Source organism: Eptesicus fuscus, chromosome 4 (assembly GCF_027574615.1).
Source record: "Eptesicus fuscus isolate TK198812 chromosome 4, DD_ASM_mEF_20220401, whole genome shotgun sequence".
Taxonomy (NCBI): Eukaryota; Metazoa; Chordata; class Mammalia; order Chiroptera; family Vespertilionidae; genus Eptesicus; species Eptesicus fuscus.
Window position 1 is genome coordinate 58,936,175 of NC_072476.1, and position 22,693 is coordinate 58,958,867.

Genomic DNA, 22,693 nt, shown 5'->3' on the forward strand with positions numbered 1-22,693 from the left:
AGTAATCTCAGAAGATTCTGTAGCAAGTTCTCAGAGGCCCATTGTGCAGTAACAAAGAGTTCTGGCAGTAAACGGAAGGTTCCGTCCTTCCCTGCTTTCCCGAGTGGAAGGCTGCCCGCATCCCTCACTAATGGGAGGGAAGGACCAGCATTGCTCAGGCCTGCAAGCTTGCCAAGCAAAAGGAACCCAAGCAAGAACTCATCATGCCAATCAAACCTGTGGGGTGGATATGTGGGCAGGTGTTGAAGAACTTTTCCGGAAGAAGTAAACACAGGCTTGCTGTGAAGGGGGCGCGGGTGTGGGAAACGGAATAAAGTCCCCTAGGGTTTGCTGGTTTTTCCAGCCACCTCAAGCAGCGGACCCAGTGTTCCCTGTTATTTTGAAGTATGGTTAGGGGATATTTTTTTTAAGATTCCCTCCCCCCTTTAACTTCTTTTTGTCTCAGTTGAGGGGATCCAGAAAACAATCATGGACCTTGTAGATGAGTTTAAAGATGATATTTCTACCATCCCAAGAGTATCACAGTCTGACCAGGTAATGTGATTTCATAACTGAAAAGAATGATAAGAAGTATATTGTATTTTTAATATCATATCAATTATTTGATGCTTGATTTTGAGGTCAGTGTTTGAAGATTAGAAAAACATTAATTTCACTTCAAACTTCCCCCCCACCCCCCACCCCCACCCCACAGATTTCAACTCTTACTCATTGGGAGAGATTGGGACAAAGAAGTGAAGTAGATAAATAAACTACATTTAAAGAAACATTTATCTACATTTTAAAAAGTAGATAAATAAACTACATAAGTCACTGTGCTGTTCGATTGAAAAACTAGAACTCTCTCAGCCACAATTGCAATGTAGTTTACTTAGATTTGATTACTATAAAATCAGAAAAATACCTAAATGTGCTTTAATTAAAATATCTGGCACTTAAATCAGTGAAAAAGCATAACTGACATAAATTATACCAATGGAAAGATAAGTATATGTGTTTTAAACATCTGTTCCAAAAAGGATTTGAAACATAAAATTTTGGGATTAGAAGAGGGATAAGAGAGAGAATTTTAAAGATACATATGGTCAGGAAAAAGTAACATGTTTAGAGGACACATGTAACCTACTTTACTTGAAAGTATACAGCTCTTAATGGAAGTGGTGTTTCAGTCATTTTGACCACAGTTGGAATGGAATGTGTTGTAAAGTTAGGTGGTACAGTAACAATCTACTCATCCAGAAGTCAGACTTTTGGCAATGTCAAACATCAAGAACATAGTCAAAACCTGGAAGTAAACAAAAAAGCACTCTGAGTAACTTACTATAATCACAAAATCTATATATTTTATTCCAGAGAAGGAGGTATGAGAGCTACCTTTAACCATTCATCCAGACACCCAGGCATCAGACTGGTATTTAGTATTTTACTAAATACTTTACTACTGTATGGGCCTGGGGAGAGGGAATACAGAGATAAACATGATAGGATTCTTTCATTCATTGTGCTTAATCTAGTGGAGACTAAGTAGTAAACAAGTAACTGCATTAGAATATGGGAAGAGATAAATCCAGTTTAGAGGAATAAAGGACTCTACCTAGAATGGTCAGAGAGGGCTTCGTGCAGGAAGGATGCTTAAAATGAGTGTCAAAGGATGAATAGGAGTTTACAAAGTGAGCAAAGGTATAAGTGGGTAGGATCAGAGAAGAATATTTCAAAGGACGCAGTTAGACCATAAAGTATTAAACATCATGCTCCCAGAATGTCAAGTAAATCTGAATAAATGGCATGGGTCTTGGGGTCTAGACCTTGGGGAGGGGTGACACTGAAGAATAGTTATCTGGATGCATAGTGGTAAGATGGCATCCAGATGGAGATCGTCTAAGTAGGGTAGGATAAGGCCTACGAGCTCCAGAAAGCAAGTTGGGTTTTGTAGTACCATATCTTAGACTTAGTGTCTCTTTGATTCCCGTCTTTCCATTCTCCTGGTCTTGGTATAAGTCTTTTGAAGCATTGGAGAGTTTTTTTGGCTATGCGCTGGAGTATTAAGAGATGGGCAGCCGAAACCGGTTTGGCTCAGTGGATAGAGCGTCGGCCTGCGGACTTAGGGGTCCCGGGTTCGATTCCGGTCAAAGGCATGTACCTTGGTTGCGGGCGCATCCCCAGTGGGGGGTGTGCAGGAGGCAGCTGATCGATGTTTCTCACTCACTCATCGATGTTTCTAACTCTCTATCCCTCTCTCTTCCTCTCTGTGAAAAATCAATAAAATATATTAAAAAAAAAAAAAGATGGGCAGGTGGCCGTGCTTGGTCTGGGATGTAAAATGGTTCAGGCCAGCACAGTAGTGGCAGTAATTATTGAGAGAGCCTCGATGACTCTTAAGAGGCCAGACACAGACCTGGAAAGTCCCACTGCCCCTTCCAGCTGTGATTCTTCCACAATTGCCAATATTAGAGAACAGGGATTTTATTTAATCAAAGGAGTTGCAGGTTTCTTTACAACTCCCTTCATCTCTTCCTACCCTCTGCATAGCCTCATTATCACTGGAGTCACACCATGCTTTCTGGTGAAATAGATTGGTGCTCTAATCCTCAAAGAAAGAATTCTTCCTGGTTCCAATTCACTGAAGTCATTTATTTATAAAAACTTTACTCAACTCAGAGAATATAGACATAGTTAAAAGTTCTTAATTTCTCATTTTCAAAACAACATTGTTATTTTCCACCATTTACTGTGAAGAATGTGTTACTGAGATTGGCAGGGAACCTAAATAGTTAGGGGATATAGTAACATGTTGAAGTTATTTGCTCTTCAAAAATAAATTATCCAGAAAACAATGCTAATACTCCACTGTTAACTAGATTATTTTTAAAATAATAATCACATTGTAAATGCTGCAAATTTTATTATTTTCATAATGCTCTTTAGTTCTCAAACATACTAAAAGGAATGAGGGCTTTATTAATTGGATTGTATTTTAAATATCTAAATGTTGTGATTAGTATTTAAGTAATTTAAAGATTATTATTTTAGGCATTTATTTATTTAGAAAAAAGGCCATCTTGCTGGCCTGGGGCAAAAAAAAATGATGGGAATTATGGTGGAGTTTTTATAGAGGAATCTACCTGACTACAACTAGGCTGCTCTATAATTCAGTTATATTTTTATTTTTGGTGGGTTGTTTCTTGTAGGGCACTATCATTATTGTGACAGTTACAAACTACATTATGCACTGAAAACTTTCTGGGTGGTTTCTAATTTAATATTTGGTATATTTCTATGATATTTCTCATTATTGTGATTTTTTTCTGATACTCTTCATTCATTCATTCATTTTAACTTTCATTTATAGAGCACCTACTGTGTGCCAGGCAGTTCCAGGCACTAAGGGAAGATGAGTAAGCGAAGTGGATATAAAACACTGTCATAGAACTTAAATCCTAGTCAAGCAAAAACACAATAAACAAGAAAAAAAACATATTATGTTAATGGTAGGTCTTAAGGAGAAGAAAAAAAAAAAAACAGCATAGAAGAAACATGAAGTAAGGGTAGGTATAACAATTAATGGTTAAGTCCCTAGAGGGTCTTAGTGAGAAAGTGATTCTTGAATTAAGACTTAAAGCAAGTGAGGAAGAGAACATTGGTATCCTTGAGGGATCAAATGGCATAGCTAATGCAAAGTTCCTGGGCTGGGAGTACACCTAACTAGTTCAACAAGTTACGAGGACGAAAAAAGGAGAGAAACAGATGGTGGCCAGAGAGGTAAAGACGACCTTTGTAGGGCCTTGTCGACCATGGTATGTACTGTGGCTTTGACACTGAGGGCACCAGGGAGCCACAGAAGCAGTTGAGTAGAAGAAAAGCAAGATATGATCTGACATACGTTTTCATTGTAGCTCTCTGGCTGATGTGTTGGGGAAAAGAATGAAAACAGGCAAGGTCACAAGCAGGGAGACCACTGAGGAGGCTAATTTACTAGTCCAGACGAGATGATGGTGGTATAGAAATACAATGCACTGGGTATTGGTATTGGGACAGTGAGAAGTGGGCTATTCAGAGAAAGAATTAAGTAAGATTTGCTGACAGGCTGGCTTTATAGTTGTAGGGTAGTAAAAAGCTGGCATAATAGAAATTGGAGTTTAGCATTAAAACTGCTGATGATAGAGAAATGGGTCTGGCTCTAGGGAAAATAAAATAAAAAGGGAAAGCAGGATATGTATTGAAAGGATGGAGCTCAAATAGAGAAATCTGGGGTGGGATTCTTGAACCAATCTGATTAAGTTTCTTTTGGCAAATGGTCTTTAAGTACCTCTGTGTGTCTCTGAGGCGATGGTGGTGGTTGGAATTTCTTTTCTGACATTTGTTGATATGCTCTGATGAAGATAATGATGACAAAAATAATCATCTAAACTTGCATACTTTGCAACCAATTCAAGGATGCTTACTTATGCCAAGAGTAAAAAAAAAAAAAAAAAACTGAGGGAAAAGAAATGAGGACTTCTTAACTTGGAGTCAACATTTAAATTTACACACACAGCTAGGTAAGAAAATATGTAGCATAGATAATAGACAAAAAGAAAAAGCTGGTAGCTCAAGAAAAAAGGGGGGGGAAATGTTTTATTTAAATTTTTTCTATTAGAGCTAATTTTAAAAGTAACTAATTGGACTAATTGACTGGTTGTTGTTGTTGTTTTTAAAGAAGAATGTCTCATTCTTCATTTAAATGAATGTAAGTAGCTTCTTCTGCTGTCACTTTCATATTCCAGTGACTTGAGGAACCACCAGACATGCGTCCAGTGGTGGGGTTTGGTTTCTAACACTGTTCTTAAGAGCAGTAACAAGTTGATTTCGTGTTTTGTGGCAGGGAGAGTGGAGGTGGTCAGAAACAGTTTGTTGTCAGAAGTCATTCTTTCCAAGGAATCTAAGAAAGTATCAAAAAAGAGAAAGTACTTTGAAAACTCTGAAAGGCCCTAGCCAGTTTGGCTCAGTGGATAGAGCATTGGCCTGTGGACCAAAGGGGCCCGGGTTCGATTCCAGTCAAGGGCATGTACCTCCTTTGCAGGCTCCTCTCTGGCCCCCAGGTCCTGGTTGGGTCTCATTCAGGAGGCAACCAATCGATGTGTTTCTCTCATATCAGTTTTTCTCTCTGTCTTTCCCTCTCTCTCCACTCTCTCTAAAAATCAATGGAAAAATATCCTTGGGTGAGGATTTAAAAAAAAACAAACAAAACTCTGAAAGGAAGCACAGTTATTAAATTGAAACCATTTGACCATTAAAGGAAACGAAGATGAGGAACAGGTTAAGTCTGTTGGAAAAAGCCACGAATTCACAATGAGACTAAAAAGAGAAAGATAATAAAAAGTACATGAAAGCATTATTGTAATACACACTTGAATTTTAAAAAATATTGTGTATAATAAATGCTATATTTTGCTCAACACAAATTATGTGAACCCTATAGGAGAGTTTTGATTAACAGATAACCAGTTACAAATAAACTTAATTTTCTACAGAGAGAAAAATTTAGAAAGACAATTTGGAGAAGAGGGGAAAGTTGAATGGCTCAATTTAGTATAGTGTTTGGGGGAATTAATCAAGATTGGTTAATAAAAATATACATATAAAGTCAGTGCATTGGCCAATGTGTACAGATCACCAACATTTTATAAAGAAACATAAAATAAAAAGAGGAAAAGTGTAAAATGCTAATGTTTTGCAACTGCAAAAATGAAGGGTTCCTAAAACACTGAATGATCATGTAGAGGAGGTTTCAGTAAAGGCAGAACAACTATGCATGTCCCATTCCTGTTTGCCCTGGCACTGTGGCCCTCATCTTGATGATTAGAAGTTGTAATGAGAAAAAGCACAGTCTATTGTAATCAGAATGTACTTATCCCAGATGCTTCACCTTGAGGAGGAGTTGGAAGAATTGGTGCAGTGTGGCGGATGGAAAGTCCTTCCTCTGTCCCTCTTGAGTTCTTGTAGCTGGACTACTAATAAAATTGGCACAAGATCAGATAACAGGAGAAAAGCCAATTAAAGGCATGCAAACAGATCATCAATGATGCTCAGAGAAATGATCAATGCAGGCAGCTTTTTACATCTTGTAGACAAAGAAATAAATTGTGAAGCATTATCATGATGAAGGAACTTAGATTTGGGTACTCATTAGTGAGGAATCTAGTTTGGGCTTGGGTAGTAAATTAGTAAAACAAACAACAAAAAATGATAATTTTTTTTTTTAATACACACTTCTCAACTCTGAATTCCCAACTCTGGTGGTAAGGATGTCTCTCACTAGACTCTAGGTGCAGGAATAGAACTTTTCACATTGGAGATTTATCTCCTGCTTTCAGGGAGAGAGAGAGAGAGAGAGAGAGAGAGAGAGAGAGAGAGAGAGAGAGAGAGAGAGAGAGAGATACCAGAGTTGTTCTTGCACTAGCAGTTTCTAAAGTAATTTTAATTCAAAATAATTGATATGCCATTGTGGGATATTTTGGGGTGGCCTGCCCTATGCCCTGACAGCAGCTAAGCATAAGGTCACAGAGGACTTGAATCTGTATGTGCAGGAGCTTTGGCTACTGCAGACAATGTGGTTCCTCTCCCGCGTATGGGTATGCTCGCAACCGGAGTAAATTGTACCTCATGCTATTTTGCTTGCTCTCTCTACTACATGCTTGCTTGTGAGGATTGCTCTATTCCAGTGGTCGGCAAACTCATTAGTCAACAGAGCCAAATATCAACAGTACAACTATTGAAATTCCTTTTGAGAGCCAAAAACCGACTTCTGTGCATGGGCCACGAAGTTTCAATTGCACTGTATGTGCGCGCCCGCACGTGGTATTTTGTGGAAGAGCCACACTCAAGGGGCCAAAGAGCCTCATGTGGCTCGCGAGCCACAGTTTGCCAACCACTGCTCTCTTCTAAAATGGCTTGGAATTGTAGCAGTCCATAATTTAGACTGCATTTTCTGCTGTTATATTGACTAGCAGGGTTAAGATCACAGGTGAGCTAATGGGACTTTTCCATAAAGTTAACAGATTAAACCAGCACATGCTGCAGAAATACATCCTCATTGACAGGCTAGAATGGCTTTTTATTTTTATTTCCCATGGCAAATGCTGACCAGTAAGAGAAGACTGAGCTTTGAGGACAAAAGCAATAATAATAAAATAATTACTTCAGGATAAAAATTGAGGCATTTAAAATATACAGCATGTTAGCTCTTAGACAAATATATACTAGTAATGTTAATTGTAGACCAAAAAAATCATTTAAAAGATGTTTTATACTTACATATTTTGACTCAACAAATAGAGATTCAAAGTTGCTTATACTAAAAAGCCTAAAAGCCCGTAACATTACTTTAAAGAAGAATGGAAACTATACTTGTGTGTTGCCTGGAATGCAGTCTGACCACATTGTAAGTAATTTCCCTGGGATTCATTTTCTGGTAGAGCAGAAAAGTACTACATTTTATGTGTTGTGGTAATGCCACACATTTTTCTACTAGAACGCTCATAGAATTTTTTAGAAGTAAAAGTGTCCTAAGCTTGTTGATTAGTATATAGGGTATTTGTTTTTATGAATTATGTATGTATGCTCTACTTTATCATTTAAAGTGTTTAAAGTAAGCTGGGAAATACAAGTTTTGAATAATAATTATCATTTGAGTAATTCAAACATTGAATAATATTTGAATAAGAATTGTTTATTTTTTATAGAGCTCTTAAAAATCGATGCAAAAAAATAAATAAACCTAGAGAGAAAAGTGGAAAAATGTATATCTTTACACTAATAACTGAAATTCTGGATAGTTATCCTAAGGAGAAATTCATATATTCATGTAGAGATGTAAGTACATGGTGGGGTCTATGTGTTGTAGGGGGTCGGATATCATCAGCAACATGGAGTGTGTGCACAGGACCATGCACAGTGTACAATTATGTGGTCCTTGGTCTCCGCCTAAAGTAGATTTTAATTCTCTGGAGAATCACACATCAGTCACTTTTCAAAGGCTTATTTTCCAGAAAAGAGAAAGCATGAAAAAACCATCTAAAGTCAAAATGGCCATTGCTTTAGCCAAGATCAACCGAGGAGCATTAATTCAAGGACTGAACAGCATATCCAGATCCTCCAAATCAGTGGCCAAACTCCTGCAGCCTCGGCTTGCTTGTAGACTTTTAGAGTTAAGGGGCATATCGCACCGCCTGCTGAGGGAAGTTAATGCACCAAAGCAGCCCCTATATAACATGCAGGTGAGTGAATGTTGCATTTGCACAAGATGTGGATCCTTTTTATAGAAAATGTTTTGAAATTGCAAGATTTGAAAAATGTAGGACACATTTGGTTGTCCTACATGTAAAACAATAACAGTTGCATAAGAGAAATGAATAGTTGGGTCTTTTTTCAAGATAGTATATTCTCTGGTTTAAATAAATCTGAAAGAAGTAATGTGGACTTTTTAAAATCTTCTTATTTAATTGAATTATATAAAACTGTAAATTTCAGATGGTTCATCCTAAATATAAGCCTACAAATTACTACTTATGTAAAAACTAAAATCCTACAACAAACCTTAAAAAATGATCGTTTTTTTCCATTTCCCCATAAACTATGTTTCCCAGTTAATCTTTGATTGACATAATATATTGAGTATATTTAACTATACACTCATTTTGATAGACCTATCAACATCCAGGTATATTTCAAATTAATGTTCTACATTGCTTCATTGAGGCTCTGTTAAAGGATAACAGTTCTTAAAATGTTTTGGGGACCTTTTGTCCCCCTAAACTTTATGTCACAGAACTCTGGGTTTTTCAATCTGGACATTATTCAAAGCATTCTAAATGTTTGTTTCAAAAGATTCATAGTCATGAAAATCTGGCATCTAATCAATCCCCAGGAAAATCAATTTTAATTCTTTTGTTGAAGGGAAAGAAAACCTGGCTCAAAGGAGATGTATTAGTTCATGTAGTTGAAGCACAGAGTTGATAAGGTTTCGGGCATAGCTGGATACAGGTGCTCAAATGATGCCTTCAGTATCCTGTTTCATTCTCTCTGTCGTCTCATTCTACTTCCGTGTTGACTGTTTCTTAGACTAATATTTCTCTCATGGTCACATGATGATTTGCAGCTGTTCCAGGGTTTCATCCTTCCAGGCTGAATTACAGCAGAAAAAAATGAGCGTCCTTGACTCAGCATTCCTGGCCAAGCCTGAGATTCACTCTTACAGAATGACTTATGTCTAAATCAGGGGAATGGTAATCACTGATTGGTCTAGAACTCAATTACCTGCAGCATTCCTAGAGTGGGGGTTGGAACTCCATCCAGACCACATGATCTGAGAAAGGGGAAAGGATGAATCCTCATACAAAAATCTGGGTTGTTTTGCGCTGAGAAAATGGATAATGGATGGGAGGCTAAAATGAACAAAATATTCATTATACAGGGATTTCTCTAACCAAAGATTTTGACATTTCCCAGAAATCATCAGATATTTCAACTATGAACTGCCTGAGACAGCATTATAAAGAGCTCTCTTATAATATCTGATGTTTGAGAAAGTAAAAAATGATTTGTGTTTGTGCGTCTTTAGGTCATCAAAAAGAAATATAGCTGACCCGTATTATTTTAAATTCCCATCGAAATGTCTGTCTGAATCTAATGTTTTGCCTTGACATTTCTTTCCTTGCATTGTTAGACCCAACGTTTTTACAGAGGATTGATGTAAAAATGTCCTTTGAAGACCATTTCTGTCTTCATTATGAAATCACGTTTAAAGGGACTGTCCATTACATTATTCATAGTCTTTCCCTTTGCTCCTCTTTGCTGTGAAGGATGAGATTTTTACATCATTTACAAGCTAACAAGTTAGCCTGCCACAGTTACACACACACACACACACACACACACACACACACACACACACACACACACACTCTGACAGAGACACAGAGCCTTGTGGCAGATTCACAGATTGTTTATTATTCACAGCTAGTGCAGCAACCAGCGCAATATCTTGTGTCAGTTTTCTACACTCAGTTCCCACTGGGCAAAGAGCTAAGAGCCAGATGTTACCTCTGTGTGTACACAGTAAGTTGCATCACAGGAGAGGAAACCTGAAATTAGGAGATTTAGCCTTTTATACAGTTGCTGGTAGTCTGCCCAGTTTAGTGGGGTTGGGGGAGAGGGAGAGAGGGGGGGGGGGGAGAAGAGCACGTGTGTCTGGAGGGGAAGGAGGAGAGGCCTTTATTTTTAGTGCCCTGTGACATGTCTTGGGAAGTACATCGCTAGATCTCTCCAGAGGAATATACTTTCTTTCAAATTGTTTGCTATTCAACCATGTCCTTTTCTCAGAAGATCCAATCTGTACAGGGCTGAGAAAAATCCTTGGAGAACTGTATTCTTATACTCATGAAAATTCAGTGGCAGAAAAATAATCTCTATTTTCTGTTGAATTTGTGTTTCCTTTTATAGTAAGAAAAAAAAACGGCAATGTGTTTGCCTTTTTGCCTTGATTGACAGTGAGTTTCACAGGTAAATTTACCGCTTAGTGGTGATAACTTATTCCAGGAACCTGAGATGAGAGAAACAGGTTGAAGGATTAGATGACTTATCTAAGGTCCATATGCTGACTCTGACTCTCTTTTGACATCTATTCAAGATCAACACCTATGCCATCTCTTCTCTTTTGTTCTTGTTCTAATTGTTTTAGGACATAGCTTTCAGTTTTAAATCCTTATCAATAAAATATTTCAAAATATGTGAAAGGTAATTTATCAGAAGTTCCATCAATATTTACCTGGTAGTAATATTCTGCCATATTGCCTTCAGAAATCTCCTTTATAAAAAGAAATATAATTGACCATGCCCCAATCCTGCCCCTTTTTCTTTCTACCAAATTTAATCATTATCCTGACATTGATGTGAACATTTCCATGCATATGTTTATATTTTCACTACATTTGTATACATGTATTTTAAAATTTACTAGTATATAAAAGGTATGCTGTACTTAATCATTTTGAAACTTCCTTTTTTACTCAAAGGTTTATATATGTAGCTATGATTTATTATTTTAACTTCTTTGGGGTATTCTATTATAAGAAAAAACAACTCACAGTTTATTTGTTACTAGACAGATGGACAATTTAGTTTCCAAATTTTTTGTATTACAAGCAGTGCTTCAGTGAACACTCTTGTAAATAACTCCTCATGCATATGTATGAGACATTATCTGGGTGTATATCTAGAACAGGGATTGCTGGGTCATGAGGGATGCATGACTTCAATTTTATTATCTACTAGAGGCCTGGTGCAGGAATTCGTGCATGGGTGGGGTCCGGCCGCCCACCCCGATGGGGGTCGATTGGGGCCGGGTCAGTGGGGGAGGGGAGGGGCTGTGGGAGATTGGGGAACCGATCAGGGCCCTGATCGAGCCGGTTGGCTGCCGCAGTGTGTGTCATAGCAACCAGTTGTTCCAGTCATTCCAGTTGTTCAGGTCATTCCACCGTTATGGTCACTTGGCTTTTATATCTATAGATTATCAAATGCTTTTTAGATTCAGTACACTTGGGGATCGTTGTGATTCTTGAATCTGAGGATAATTCTTCAATTCTGAAAAATTCTTAGTTATTATTTCTTCAAATATTACTTCTTTCTCATTTTCTCTAATCTCTTCTTCTGAAATGCCTATTAAAATATGCTTAGAACCTTCTCACTTTATTCTTTGTATATATAGTGTCCTCATATTTTCCCTTTATCTTTTTAAAATGCATTATGAATAATTTCCTCTGAGCTATCCTCCAGTTAATCAATTCTCTCCAGCTGTATCTACTCTGCTATTTTACTTACTTAATGTGTTTTAAATTTCAAACATTATATTTACCATTTCTAGAAGTTCTATTTGGTGTTTTCCCCAAACTTCCAATTTTTTTCTTTTCAAAGTGTCTTTATGGGTTTATTTCTCTTTTTAAAAATCTAATTATTTTAAAAACACTTTTTTATGGTTCTTTAAAAGATTTTTCTATGATATATTTGGGGGATGCTAATCTTCCTGACTATTGTGATATATATTATGTCTCACTCATAGTAGACAATTTTTTTTGATGTTTTGTTTTATTTAACTGAAAGTTTTTTTTCAACGGGGATTTTTTAAAAACAAAATTCCTTGTCTCTTAGAACTGTTCCTCTAAGGATTCAGCTAGTGCTCCAGGGGGATCAGCCCCTGGTGAAGCCGAGCTTCCTTACTTTCTTCCTGGACTGGTGGGTGCAGTTGTCCCAGTCCCACCTTCACTGAGACTCCCAAAGGCCTACTCCTCACCTCATGTGTATCTAAGTCTCATCTCTAGTCTCTTTATTGAAACTCAAGCTCCAGCCATTATTTCAGGGTCCAATAACATCCCCAGAGTTCCTGGGATATAAACTCAGATACTTACTCGTCCAGTTTTTAGTTTCCTCTTTGTTCCTGGCAAGGGGATTTCCTTCCTTCCTTCCTTCCTTCCTTCCTTCCTTCCTTCCTTCCTTCCTTCCTTCCTTCCTTCCTTCCTTCTTTCCTTCTCAGTTTTATATTACATTTTTGGTGTATGAATTTACATGGAATTTGTAGGTTTCTTTTGTGTGTGTGGTTCTCCATTAACTCTCCCATGTTGCTGGAACCAGATGTCCTTCAGCTTTGCTTTTTTTGTTTGTTAATCCTCACCCACGGATATTTTTTATTTTTTCTGTTGATTATTTTAGAGAGTGAAAGGAAGAGAGGGAGGGAGGGAGGGGTAGAGAGGGGAAGGGAGTGTAGGAGAGAGAGAGCGGGGGCGGGGGAGAGAAACATTGGTTTGAGAGGAACACATCAACTGGTTGCCTCCCACATGAGCAGCCAGGCTGATTGAAACTGCAGTCCAGGCCCAAGCCCTTGACCAGGAATCAAACCCAGGAATCAAGTCCTATGTCTGAGGACTGATGCTATAACCACTTAGAAACACCAGCCAGGGCATGTTTTATTATTATTTTTTAAATTATTGATTGATTTGAGAGAGAGAAGAAAGGGAAGAGAAGCGGGTTGGAGTGGACATTGAGATACGTTGTCCCACTTATTTGTTCATTGGTTGATTCTTGTATGTGCCCTGACCGGGGATCAAACCTGCAACCTTGGCATATCAGGATGACACTCTAACCAACTGAGCTACCCTGCCAGGACCCAGTTTTACTTCTTAATATTTTTTATAAATTTCAGTATAAGATGGTTGAATTGGTTTTGGAAGTAAGTAAAGTATAATTCTACTTCTTCATTCATTCAACAAATATTTTTGAAAACCTGACATGTAAAGTCATTAGCTTAGGTAGTAGGCATTCATAGATGTCTTGTCCTGGGCCTATGAACTGTGGGTGTTATAGGCAAGCGAGCAATGCTAGAATATTGTAGCAATTACATCATCAAAGTGTGCAAAGTGCACTATGGAAGCATCAACAAGGGGCATGTCATTCCAAAGAGGAGTCAGTGTAGGCTTTCCAGAAGGTGATACTTGACCTGAGACTTGAAGTAGGAGAAATTAGCCTTGCAAAGGGAGAATCATTCCAGGAAGAGAACGCTGTATATTAAGATGCCGAAGCAATCAAGAGTATGCCTTACTTAGGAAGTGTCAGTAGTTTTAAATGGCTGGAGTGAGGCAAGTGGGAAAGTACCAAGTCACAGGTTCCTGGGTCCTTGAGGGTAGGAATGAGGAAGAAGCTTTACTTGGGGAATATGCATTAGCTAGGATGTAGAACCAGAATTGCCACCGAGAGGAAACTAACTTGCATCAAGGAAGAAAACAACATACCGTATCTCAAATCTGAAAGTCTCAGTGATGACAAAAAAAGAGAAGTATGAACAGTGAAGACAATGGCCTGGAGAGTCAAAGGAACAACAGAATAACATGGGCCGTGTGGAGATCAATGGATTGGTCAATGGTACCAAAGCGTGTCAAGATGTCGGTGGCATAGCACAGAGGAGCTATACCAGCCCTGGTACACTGCTTGGCTGCCGGCCCAATGCGATGGCGTTCAGCTTATGCAGAGTGAATTCCAACATGAATTCTTTCAAGATTTGCCAGGCTGCCTGTGTCAAGGTGGAACTTTGTGATGTGCAGAAGTAAAAGGAGTGAAGTCTGGACTTACTTTGCAAGGAGATATGCTTTGTGGATGCATGGAGGGCATCGCTTTATGTAGGAAAGGAAGCAGCCTCGTTAACCTATGTTTAGGTACGTTCAAAGACCTCTTCATGTGCTCTGTCTCATCCCTGATGAGAGGATGGTGTACCCAGAGCACCTTGAATGATTCTACCAAAACCCTGTTGGATATTATGTAGCTGGGAACACCAGTCAGGCAGATTGCCTCCCTCAAGAACATAAAGGAGTATTTTCATTAGCACACTGGCTATATATCTTCAATGACATATTCAAAGATATTGTGCCAAATATGAATTACCCAAAGACCCATCTGATACAGGTGACCTGAAGAGTCTGGTGGCGTGTTGTGACATGAGCACAGAGAGTTTGGGTTAGGAGGTTCCAGCTGGACATCTTGTTAAAAGAGACTTCCTTGGCACCTGGCACTTGCTTTGCACCTTTGTGGGTGCTGAGTCAGGTTGCTCCTCAAAACCTTCTAGGTTCTGCAGGGCTGAGGTTGTACTGATATATCTGCTAGTTCTGGAAGGGGCCTCAGGAATGGAAAACCAAGTGGAGAATACCCTGATGGTTTTCAACATTCCCAGCACCAGCGCTCACAGAATGGTGCATCTGCTAAGCCTTGTAAGCTGCTCTAAGCTGCAGTGACCTAGATAATCAGCTTTGAATGCTGACTTGGGCCAAGACACGTCAGCTCCCAGACATAGTTGTTGACTTTGGCAGGCCAAGCAGGGCCACAGGACCGGGAGCGCTTCCGGCATTAGAGATAACTGTTTCTACTTTGTGCAGGCAAAGTGAAGAAAACAGCCTCTAAAAGGTCTGAGCCACAGGTGGACCCCAGTGACTAGTAGTGCTTTTTCCAAGACGAGGGTCAGGTTTTTCTAAATAAAGTTTACTCCTTACCCCCAACCCTCTGGTGTAGACTACAGTTTTGCGTTTAAACTACAAACCTCACAAATAGCAGGCACTTCTGTAGGTCCTTGGATGAGCCTGCCATGAGGCTCTCTTGGGTGGTGTAATTCAAGACCTGGGGAAAGGGACCATTCCTAGAAAGCAGAACTACTGAAATCTTGAAGACATAATTCTCCAGTTTGACCAAGAGGTTGGGACGTTTGAGCTTTTACAGGACCACCCAACTAAGAGCTTGTTTGAGACCAGTGTTCCATAGGATGTTAATACTAGGATAAACAAAGTCAAATAACTTTCTTTACTCTATGTGGACTGCTAGGAGTATTTCCTGTGCTCATGAGCATTGTGAGTTGCTAAGCAAAGACATGGTCATGTAACTTTCCCAAACTTATAGGAAACACTTTTTTTCCTGGAGCTGTTAACAGTAGTCAGTATTTCTTTCAACACTTACTCGTGAGTCACTGAGTTAGTTTTCCCTATTACTCCCCTGGTATCCCTCACCAAGATGGTTTTGGACAACGTAAACTAAGTGGGACCTGGTAATACTCTAACCTTCAGGTCACCTGTAAATGGATTTTTATTTTCTAAACTGCTTATAGTTAGTTTCCCCTTTTTTGGTGATTTATCCCATTATTAGTGAAAATAAGATAAACACAGTTCTTTTATGAGATGAAGCAGTCAAAATTATGTGGGGGAAATTTAAATATTGAAATGTTTTTACTGTTGAAGTATCCATATATCTTATGTAGTAATATTACCAAATTAAAGAAAGAAATATATGGGCATAATGTTGCTATGAAATACTTTTAAATATGCAAAAACATAAAATTAATATAACAAGGTTAAGATAAAATTTCTGAAATAGGCCAAGATATCTAAATAAAGCCTTCAATTTACCAAATTTCTCTTTATCTCAGTTTTACCATACACTATTCCTGTTCATAGCATGCCAAAGATGAAACAGGGTAGCTTATAATATGAAAAACATGTATTACAAGTGAGTCATAAAATTGAAGAATGGCCACTTGTCTGTAGCCATGAATTTTGGAGGAAATGTATTTTCTACAAGGATGATTTGTCAAAGGAATAGCAAGTATTTATTAAAAACATTAAAATGGTGAAAAACTGACCCTTAGGCAATATAAAGATTAATCATTCAGAAGCATAACATGTATCAAATACATAATTTATTTTGAAACTAATCAGTTTTAATTACCTTTAGGTGAAGGACAAAATCTGAAAGAGAAAGATGCATTCAAAGAGTGACTTATGCATTCAGACACTTCTATTGTTACTGCATATGTCTTACCAGTTATTAAATATGGACCTCTCACTTGCATTTATATATTCACAAACTCATAATCTTTTACTCTGCTAGGAGGCATTTTGCTGGAGTGTATCTGCTTTCCTTCCTGATGTCAGCATCTGCTCTCTACTAGTGTAACATCTCCTTGTAGCCCAACAGTGGGACTCAAAGGCATGCTATCATTTTGATTCTTCTACAAGAGGAAAACAGCAACAGGTGCTTTATTTCCTGGAAAATCTTTTCAGAAGCCAGGAACATTGGGAAAATTTCCAGAATGACACAGAATGAGGGGCTAAAACTGCCTCTATATCTAAGAGTTGGTATGGCCTGAAAGGTAGGGAATAAGAAAGGCCTCCCCTCACCAGCCATCTCTTAGCTACTCGGCTAGAGAGTATTTTTGCTTCAGCATTCCATAAATCTCTCAAGAAATAAGATGGCAATTTTGTTCACCACTCAACAGTGGCAGCAGTAAGCAAAAACAGAGTTTACTAGTACTTAGAACAGGACCTGGTACACAGTGCCACGTAAATGTTTGTTCTTTGGAAACACATTTGAAAGGGCTGCAATATACCATTGAGTAGATGTAGTGTAATTTACCTAATCATTCTATCATTGTTTCAGTTTTTCATGTTGTAAATATTTGTTCCTTGTAGTTTGTGTGCATTATTTTATCCACTACAGCCTGTACCTTTTGGGAGTTATTGAAGCCATCAAGTAGCTTAGCTGTTACTTCAGAGGGTCATGGCTAACGGCCACGGCACTGCTGACTGGGAAGGGAATGGTTTTCCTAATGTCCTCATTTTATATCCCACTCAAGGCAATAGAAGTGGCCTATGGAAGTACAGCTCCCTTGAATCGAACATGCAATATTATTGTTTTAGGCAGGGACACCTTCTATTACCAGAAGGTGGAAACATCTGAGAGACAAACCCATTATTGATGTAAACCTTCTCTTAGTTTCAAAAAGCATGCTGGATGCGAGCACAGAGCATTTCCTAAAGCTTAATGATCATCTAGGATTAAGGCTGGCCTTCAGCAGACTTATGATTAACATTTCCAAGCAGGTCATTAATCTCCAGGAAATGTTCAGTGTTTTGATTACTGTTTGCTAAATTGAAGAAATGAATAATGTAGTAAAGGATGACTACATAAATTTGAACACTGTTGTTCTAACATGCACAGCAGCACCCCCTAGTGAACACTTGGTAAATGTAAAAAAAAAAAGTTAAGATTTTTATTTTTTATTATTTGATCTTGAGGGAAAGGGAGGGACGGCAGGGGGGTTGGAGGGAGGGAGAGAGAGAAACAGAGAGAAACATTGATTGCCTTCTGGTACAAGGAACGAGGCTGTAACCAACTGAGCCACACCACCTGCCAGCGCAAATTTTAAGGTTTTTGAAATTGACATGTTGCAGGTTTTGATGAGCAAAAGAAAGTATCTTTTTACAAAAGGAAAAAAAGAAACTAATATATTTTTAGAATGTGAAAAAACCCAGACTGATCTAAAGTGGATAACTTTATTTGGAAAAAATACATAAATTCTCATTTTTCAATAACACTGTAAAATTTAACATTGAAAACTTCTGTTTTAACAAGAAAACTCTCTTCTGTTTTTGCAGATCAGAAAGGGTTCTTTGTTTGATATCATTTCCTTTCCAGCAAAGACTGCTTTAACTAGCATAATGTATGCTTCATATGCAGCACTAATTTATTTGGTAAGTTAAGCAAAATTATTAGAATCTAGAAATAAATATTCTTATCTTATGTAAGATTAAAGGTATACTGTATATTCTACTCATAAACCAAGGTACTATTCTCTTGTTACACAAAATAATTTTACTTAAAAATTTACTTCAATCCTCTAAAAGCTAATTTGCTTAAATAACTTAAATTATTTTGTTTTTATAAAGTCTATTACCACTTGGTCAATATATTGTGGTTTTTGCTTTCATTTAGCCATAGCTGTTTTGTTTCAGCCATAGTGCCATGGTTGGCTAAAATGCAGTATTCCATTGTTTAAGTCTGTGATTTGGGGGAAAACAAATATTAGTGTGTTTTGAATTATGAGTGCTGTAAATTAAAAGTGTATTTTGAGTTATAAGTGCTGTAATTAAAAAGTGTTCATCAAAAAACATGACAATATAAAAGCTTTTATAAATGATGATTTCTTTTAATCTATTTCCATTTATACTTACCTTTAAATTTTTTTTTAAAGTATAACATACAAAGAGAAAATTACACAGCTTGAATCATCACAAAATCTATTAACCTATGTACCACACACATCAGGAAACAAAATATTACTATCATTCTAGAAGTCTCTTTTTGACTTCCAATACCATAGATAGTTTTGTTTGCATTGTATATAAATAAAATTATATACAGCATATTCTTTTGTATTTGTCCTTTTTTTTGCTTAGCACTATCATTGTAAGATTCATTCATTTGATGCTTGTAGCAGTAGTTTGTTGATTTTCATTGCTGTGTGATATTCCATTGATTGACTCTTATCACTATTTATCCATTGTACTGTTGAACATTTAGAATATTTACAGTTTTGGCTATTGTAAGGTGCAATGAATATTCTTGTACATATGTTTTTGGTGAAATTGCTGGACCATAGGATATGTACATGTTCATCTTATACAGATGTTGTCAAATAGTTTTCCAAAAATGGTTTTAACAATTCATTCCAGTAACTCAACATCATCACCAACACTTGTATTGTCTTTTCCATTTTAGTCATTCTTGTATATATGTGATATAATCACATTGTGGTTTTAATTTACATTTCCTTGATTATTAATGAGATTGAGTACCTTTTTATACATTAATTGGACATTTGAATATCCTTTTTGTTAATTTTTGTGAAAGTATCTTCTTATTTTTCTATTGGGGATTGTCCATCCTTTTTATTTTAGATTTGTACTTGAAACATATACTAGGAACAAGCCCTCTTTTGGTTACATATGGGCAAATTTATTTTATTCTAGGACTTACCTTTTCCTGTTTTATCAGTGTGTTTTAAAATGGAAGTCCTTAATTTTAACATAATTTAGTTTATTAACTTTTTCCATTATGTTGAGAGATTTAAATATCTTAATTGGGAAATTTTGACCTACATCCAAGGTCATGAAACTCTTACTTCTGATGTATTCTAGGAGCTTTATCACTTTTAGGAATTGGTATGAAGTAAGAGTCAAATTTTTTCTCCATGGGTATCCAATTGAACAGACTCACTTTCCTGGTGAAAAAAAACACACCTTTTTACTATTGCCCAAGAACACCTATTGTGTTCTTAATCAAGTGAACTTATATATGTAGGTATATTTGTAGACTCTCTGTTCTATACAGTTGATCTATTTCTCTATTCTTGCACCAATTCAACACTGTGTTTCACAGAAGCTTTATAATAAGTCGTAATAATTGGCAGAATAAGTCCTCCTTTCAGTCTGTGAACATGGCATCTCTATTTATTTAGGTCTTCTTTAATTTATCTTAATAATTTTTATGGCTTTTTTGTTAGATGTCTTGCACATTTATGTTAATGTTTTTATATTGAAACACACAGTAATAAAAATGAAAATCCCCCATAATCTAGACTCAGTGCAGTCCCAATTCAAATATGAGCAGGTGTGTGTAAGTTGAGTAGTTAATTGAAAAATTTATAGGGAATTATAAGGAGTCAAGAATAACCAAGATACTTTTTAAAAAAATAAAAAAAACTTAATTTTAAACACATATACAGTGTTTTTTAAGAACAGAGTTTATAAAATAAATATTTTGAAAGTGTTTTCAACTTTTGAGATGTGTTCAATATCTTAAATGTGAATTTCAGATAGAATACAAATTCAGCTAGAATACAAATACACTGCAAAAAATGGGTTGAATGAAATAGCTATGTTGAACAAAAAAAAAAAAAAAAAAAAAGAAAGAAAAAAAGAAGCCTAAAACCAAAATTAAACTGTAATGTCCCAAAGGCTTTTAAAATAATCTCACATGATTTGTCATGCTATAAACTTTCTAAGCAGGTAATAGAAACAATTTTTGGTTATCTGATAATTGGTCATATATGCATCCAAACAAGACCTAGGAGTGGTCAGGTCTGGAATTATAGTTTTGAAGTCATAGAACATATATGTTGGAAATTAACACTCTGTCTGGAACCATACCAAGAGAAAAGTTGACAGAAATGTGAACAACAACATTAAGATGAGCTAAGAAGGAATCCATGGAGATAAGGAAGCAATAATCAGAAAAGTAGGAAGAAAATCAGGAGAAACAGTGTCAAGGAAATAGACTCAGGAAGTTGAGATTGATAAGTGTCAAGACAAGCAGAAGTCATCAAGAAAAGTGAGGATTTTGTTTCCATTAGATTTAGTAGTAAAAGTGTTGGAGGTAATGATCTTGAGAACTTTCTTTCGTTTTCTAAAACTGGGACAGAAGTGGTTAGAATGGGCACAGATAAAATTTTGTAGGTGAGGGAAAAATAAATATATTAAATAGGATAGGGCTTCCCAAATTTTTGTCATAGCATGGCATACACAGAAAATGATCATATTTGAGATAAATACATGAAGCTGTTTGCACCTCAAGTTTTATAGCTCTAAGTTTGGATATACTCAGATGCAAGTAAAAAAATACCTGCAGTTGCCTTAATTGATAAAGACATTTAAATATCACTCTTAATTAAAAGTCTGGAGTTAAGCTAGCATTCCCAGGTTTGTACAATGGATTTACAATGTCATCATGAACCCAAAGCTTTCTGTTTTTGGAATTGTATTTATCTATATGTTTTGACACTTTTTTAAAGTACTAAGTGGAATTTTTTGAGGGGAAGTGGATCACGTGTGTTTAGAAATCATTTAGCTTACTAAATTTTTATCAGAATGGTTGTGCCCTTCCAGTTGTACACACAGGTATAAGCAAAGTCCAGGGGCTAAAAAAGCAAAAATGGAAAACCTACTGTGAGGTATTAACATGTTGGAGACATTTCATCTCTCAGAAGAAATTTTCATTTAATTAAATCAGGAGAATAAAGGAAATGTTTCATTTAATTAAATCAAAGTATAAATATATAGAACATTAATGAATTGAGAAAAAAGATGCAAAGCATATCTTTATTGAGTTATACTAGGTTTTAATTTTCTTTCTAGATTATGGTGCTATATATTTAGAACAAGGAATCAATCTCGTGATGTTTGCCATGTGCCCGGGATTCCAGAAAGGAAGTGCTTCTTTATTAGAATATATAGATTAATGACCTTATATTAAACACTAGAGGCCCGATGCATGAAATTCATGCAAGGGGCTTGGTCCTCGCGGCCCCAGCTGCCTGGGCCCTTGCAGCCCGCTGTCTTGCGGCCCCACCCACTGGTTGTTCAGGGAAGTCGTTACAGAAGGTCGTTCGCCATCAGGTCTAATTAGCATATTAGCTCTTTATTATATAGGATTTTATTGGGCTTTTTATCTGCAAGTTTAATAGCTTAAAAAAAACTTTACTTTTCAATATTTTTTCATTATTAGACAGTCTGTGTTAATGCTGTTCTGGAGAAAGTAAAGAAAATTTTCCAAGAAGAAGAATCCATAAGGCAAAACAGAGAGGAGAGCAAACATCTTAGAAAAGCCTTTTCTGAGCCTGCAATTTCTGAGCCTATGTTTCCCGATGGTGAAATCAAAGTGAAATCTTACTGTTCATTACTGGATCAGCCAGACAATATTTCTGATTTTCCTGATAATATGCTGAGTAATAAGATCCAGGTTTTACATTCTGTGTTTGACCAATCAACTGAAATAAATGAATGAGCAAATCTGAACATAAATATCACTGAACAGCTTAAGAGTTATCTATGTAATAACATTTCATCTGACAAAACTAGGAAACTAGTTTTCATATACTGACTACTCTGCTTTTAAAAAGGGTGGGGAGGAACTAGTAAAATGTCATTCTCAAGTGTTTATATGGTAGAGAAAACAAAATGAATCTTGATGTAGAATATATTTATGACTATCTGATTATTTTTTAATGAATATGAAAATTTACCCTTTGGTGGGTTAGACTTTATGCTGTGGTTTATAATATAGGAGTATGTACAATACACTTATGTTTTTATTAAAGACTTGTTTTAATCTTTCTAATTATTTTTCTGGGAAGGAAAAAAACCTTCTCTATCAAATGCTACATACCTTTTTTAGAGATATTTTTCAAAGAATATTTGTTTCTATCTACAGGCTGGATAGTTTGAGTCTGCCTATTTCACTTATTTTGTAACTCATCTGGTAAAGTATGAATATTTTACAATTCATAGATGTCAGA

The 22,693-nt window shown here is 36.7% G+C and overlaps 1 protein-coding gene across 2 annotated transcripts; it reads left to right on the forward strand.

Annotated features, from left to right (window-relative positions):
* The first annotated feature begins 76 nt into the window (after positions 1 to 76).
* Positions 77 to 22,199, forward strand: SPATA9 (spermatogenesis associated 9). 2 transcript variants are annotated; one of them, XM_008144529.3, is made up of 5 exons: positions 77 to 264; positions 446 to 534; positions 8,028 to 8,255; positions 17,997 to 18,092; positions 21,904 to 22,199. In XM_008144529.3, exons 1-5 carry the CDS (start codon positions 204 to 206, stop codon positions 22,180 to 22,182), a joined length of 753 nt encoding a protein of 250 aa, XP_008142751.1. In that variant the 5' UTR covers positions 77 to 203; the 3' UTR covers positions 22,183 to 22,199. The 2 variants fall into 2 exon arrangements, with proteins under 2 accessions (XP_008142751.1, XP_028005686.1); XM_028149885.2 differs by having other exon boundaries at positions 77 to 239.
* Positions 22,200 to 22,693: the final 494 nt, after the last annotated feature.

Excerpts from the sequence above, each read along its gene's own strand:
- SPATA9 (XM_028149885.2), top strand. The coding sequence starts at position 131 with ATGGGAGGGAAGGACCAGCATTGCTCAGGCCTGCAAGCTTGCCAAGCA. Across the intron at positions 8,256-17,996 it reads AGCCCCTATATAACATGCAG|ATCAGAAAGGGTTCTTTGTT; the intron begins GTGAGTGAATGT and ends CTGTTTTTGCAG. Across the intron at positions 18,093-21,903 it reads ATGCAGCACTAATTTATTTG|ACAGTCTGTGTTAATGCTGT; the intron begins GTAAGTTAAGCA and ends TTTCATTATTAG.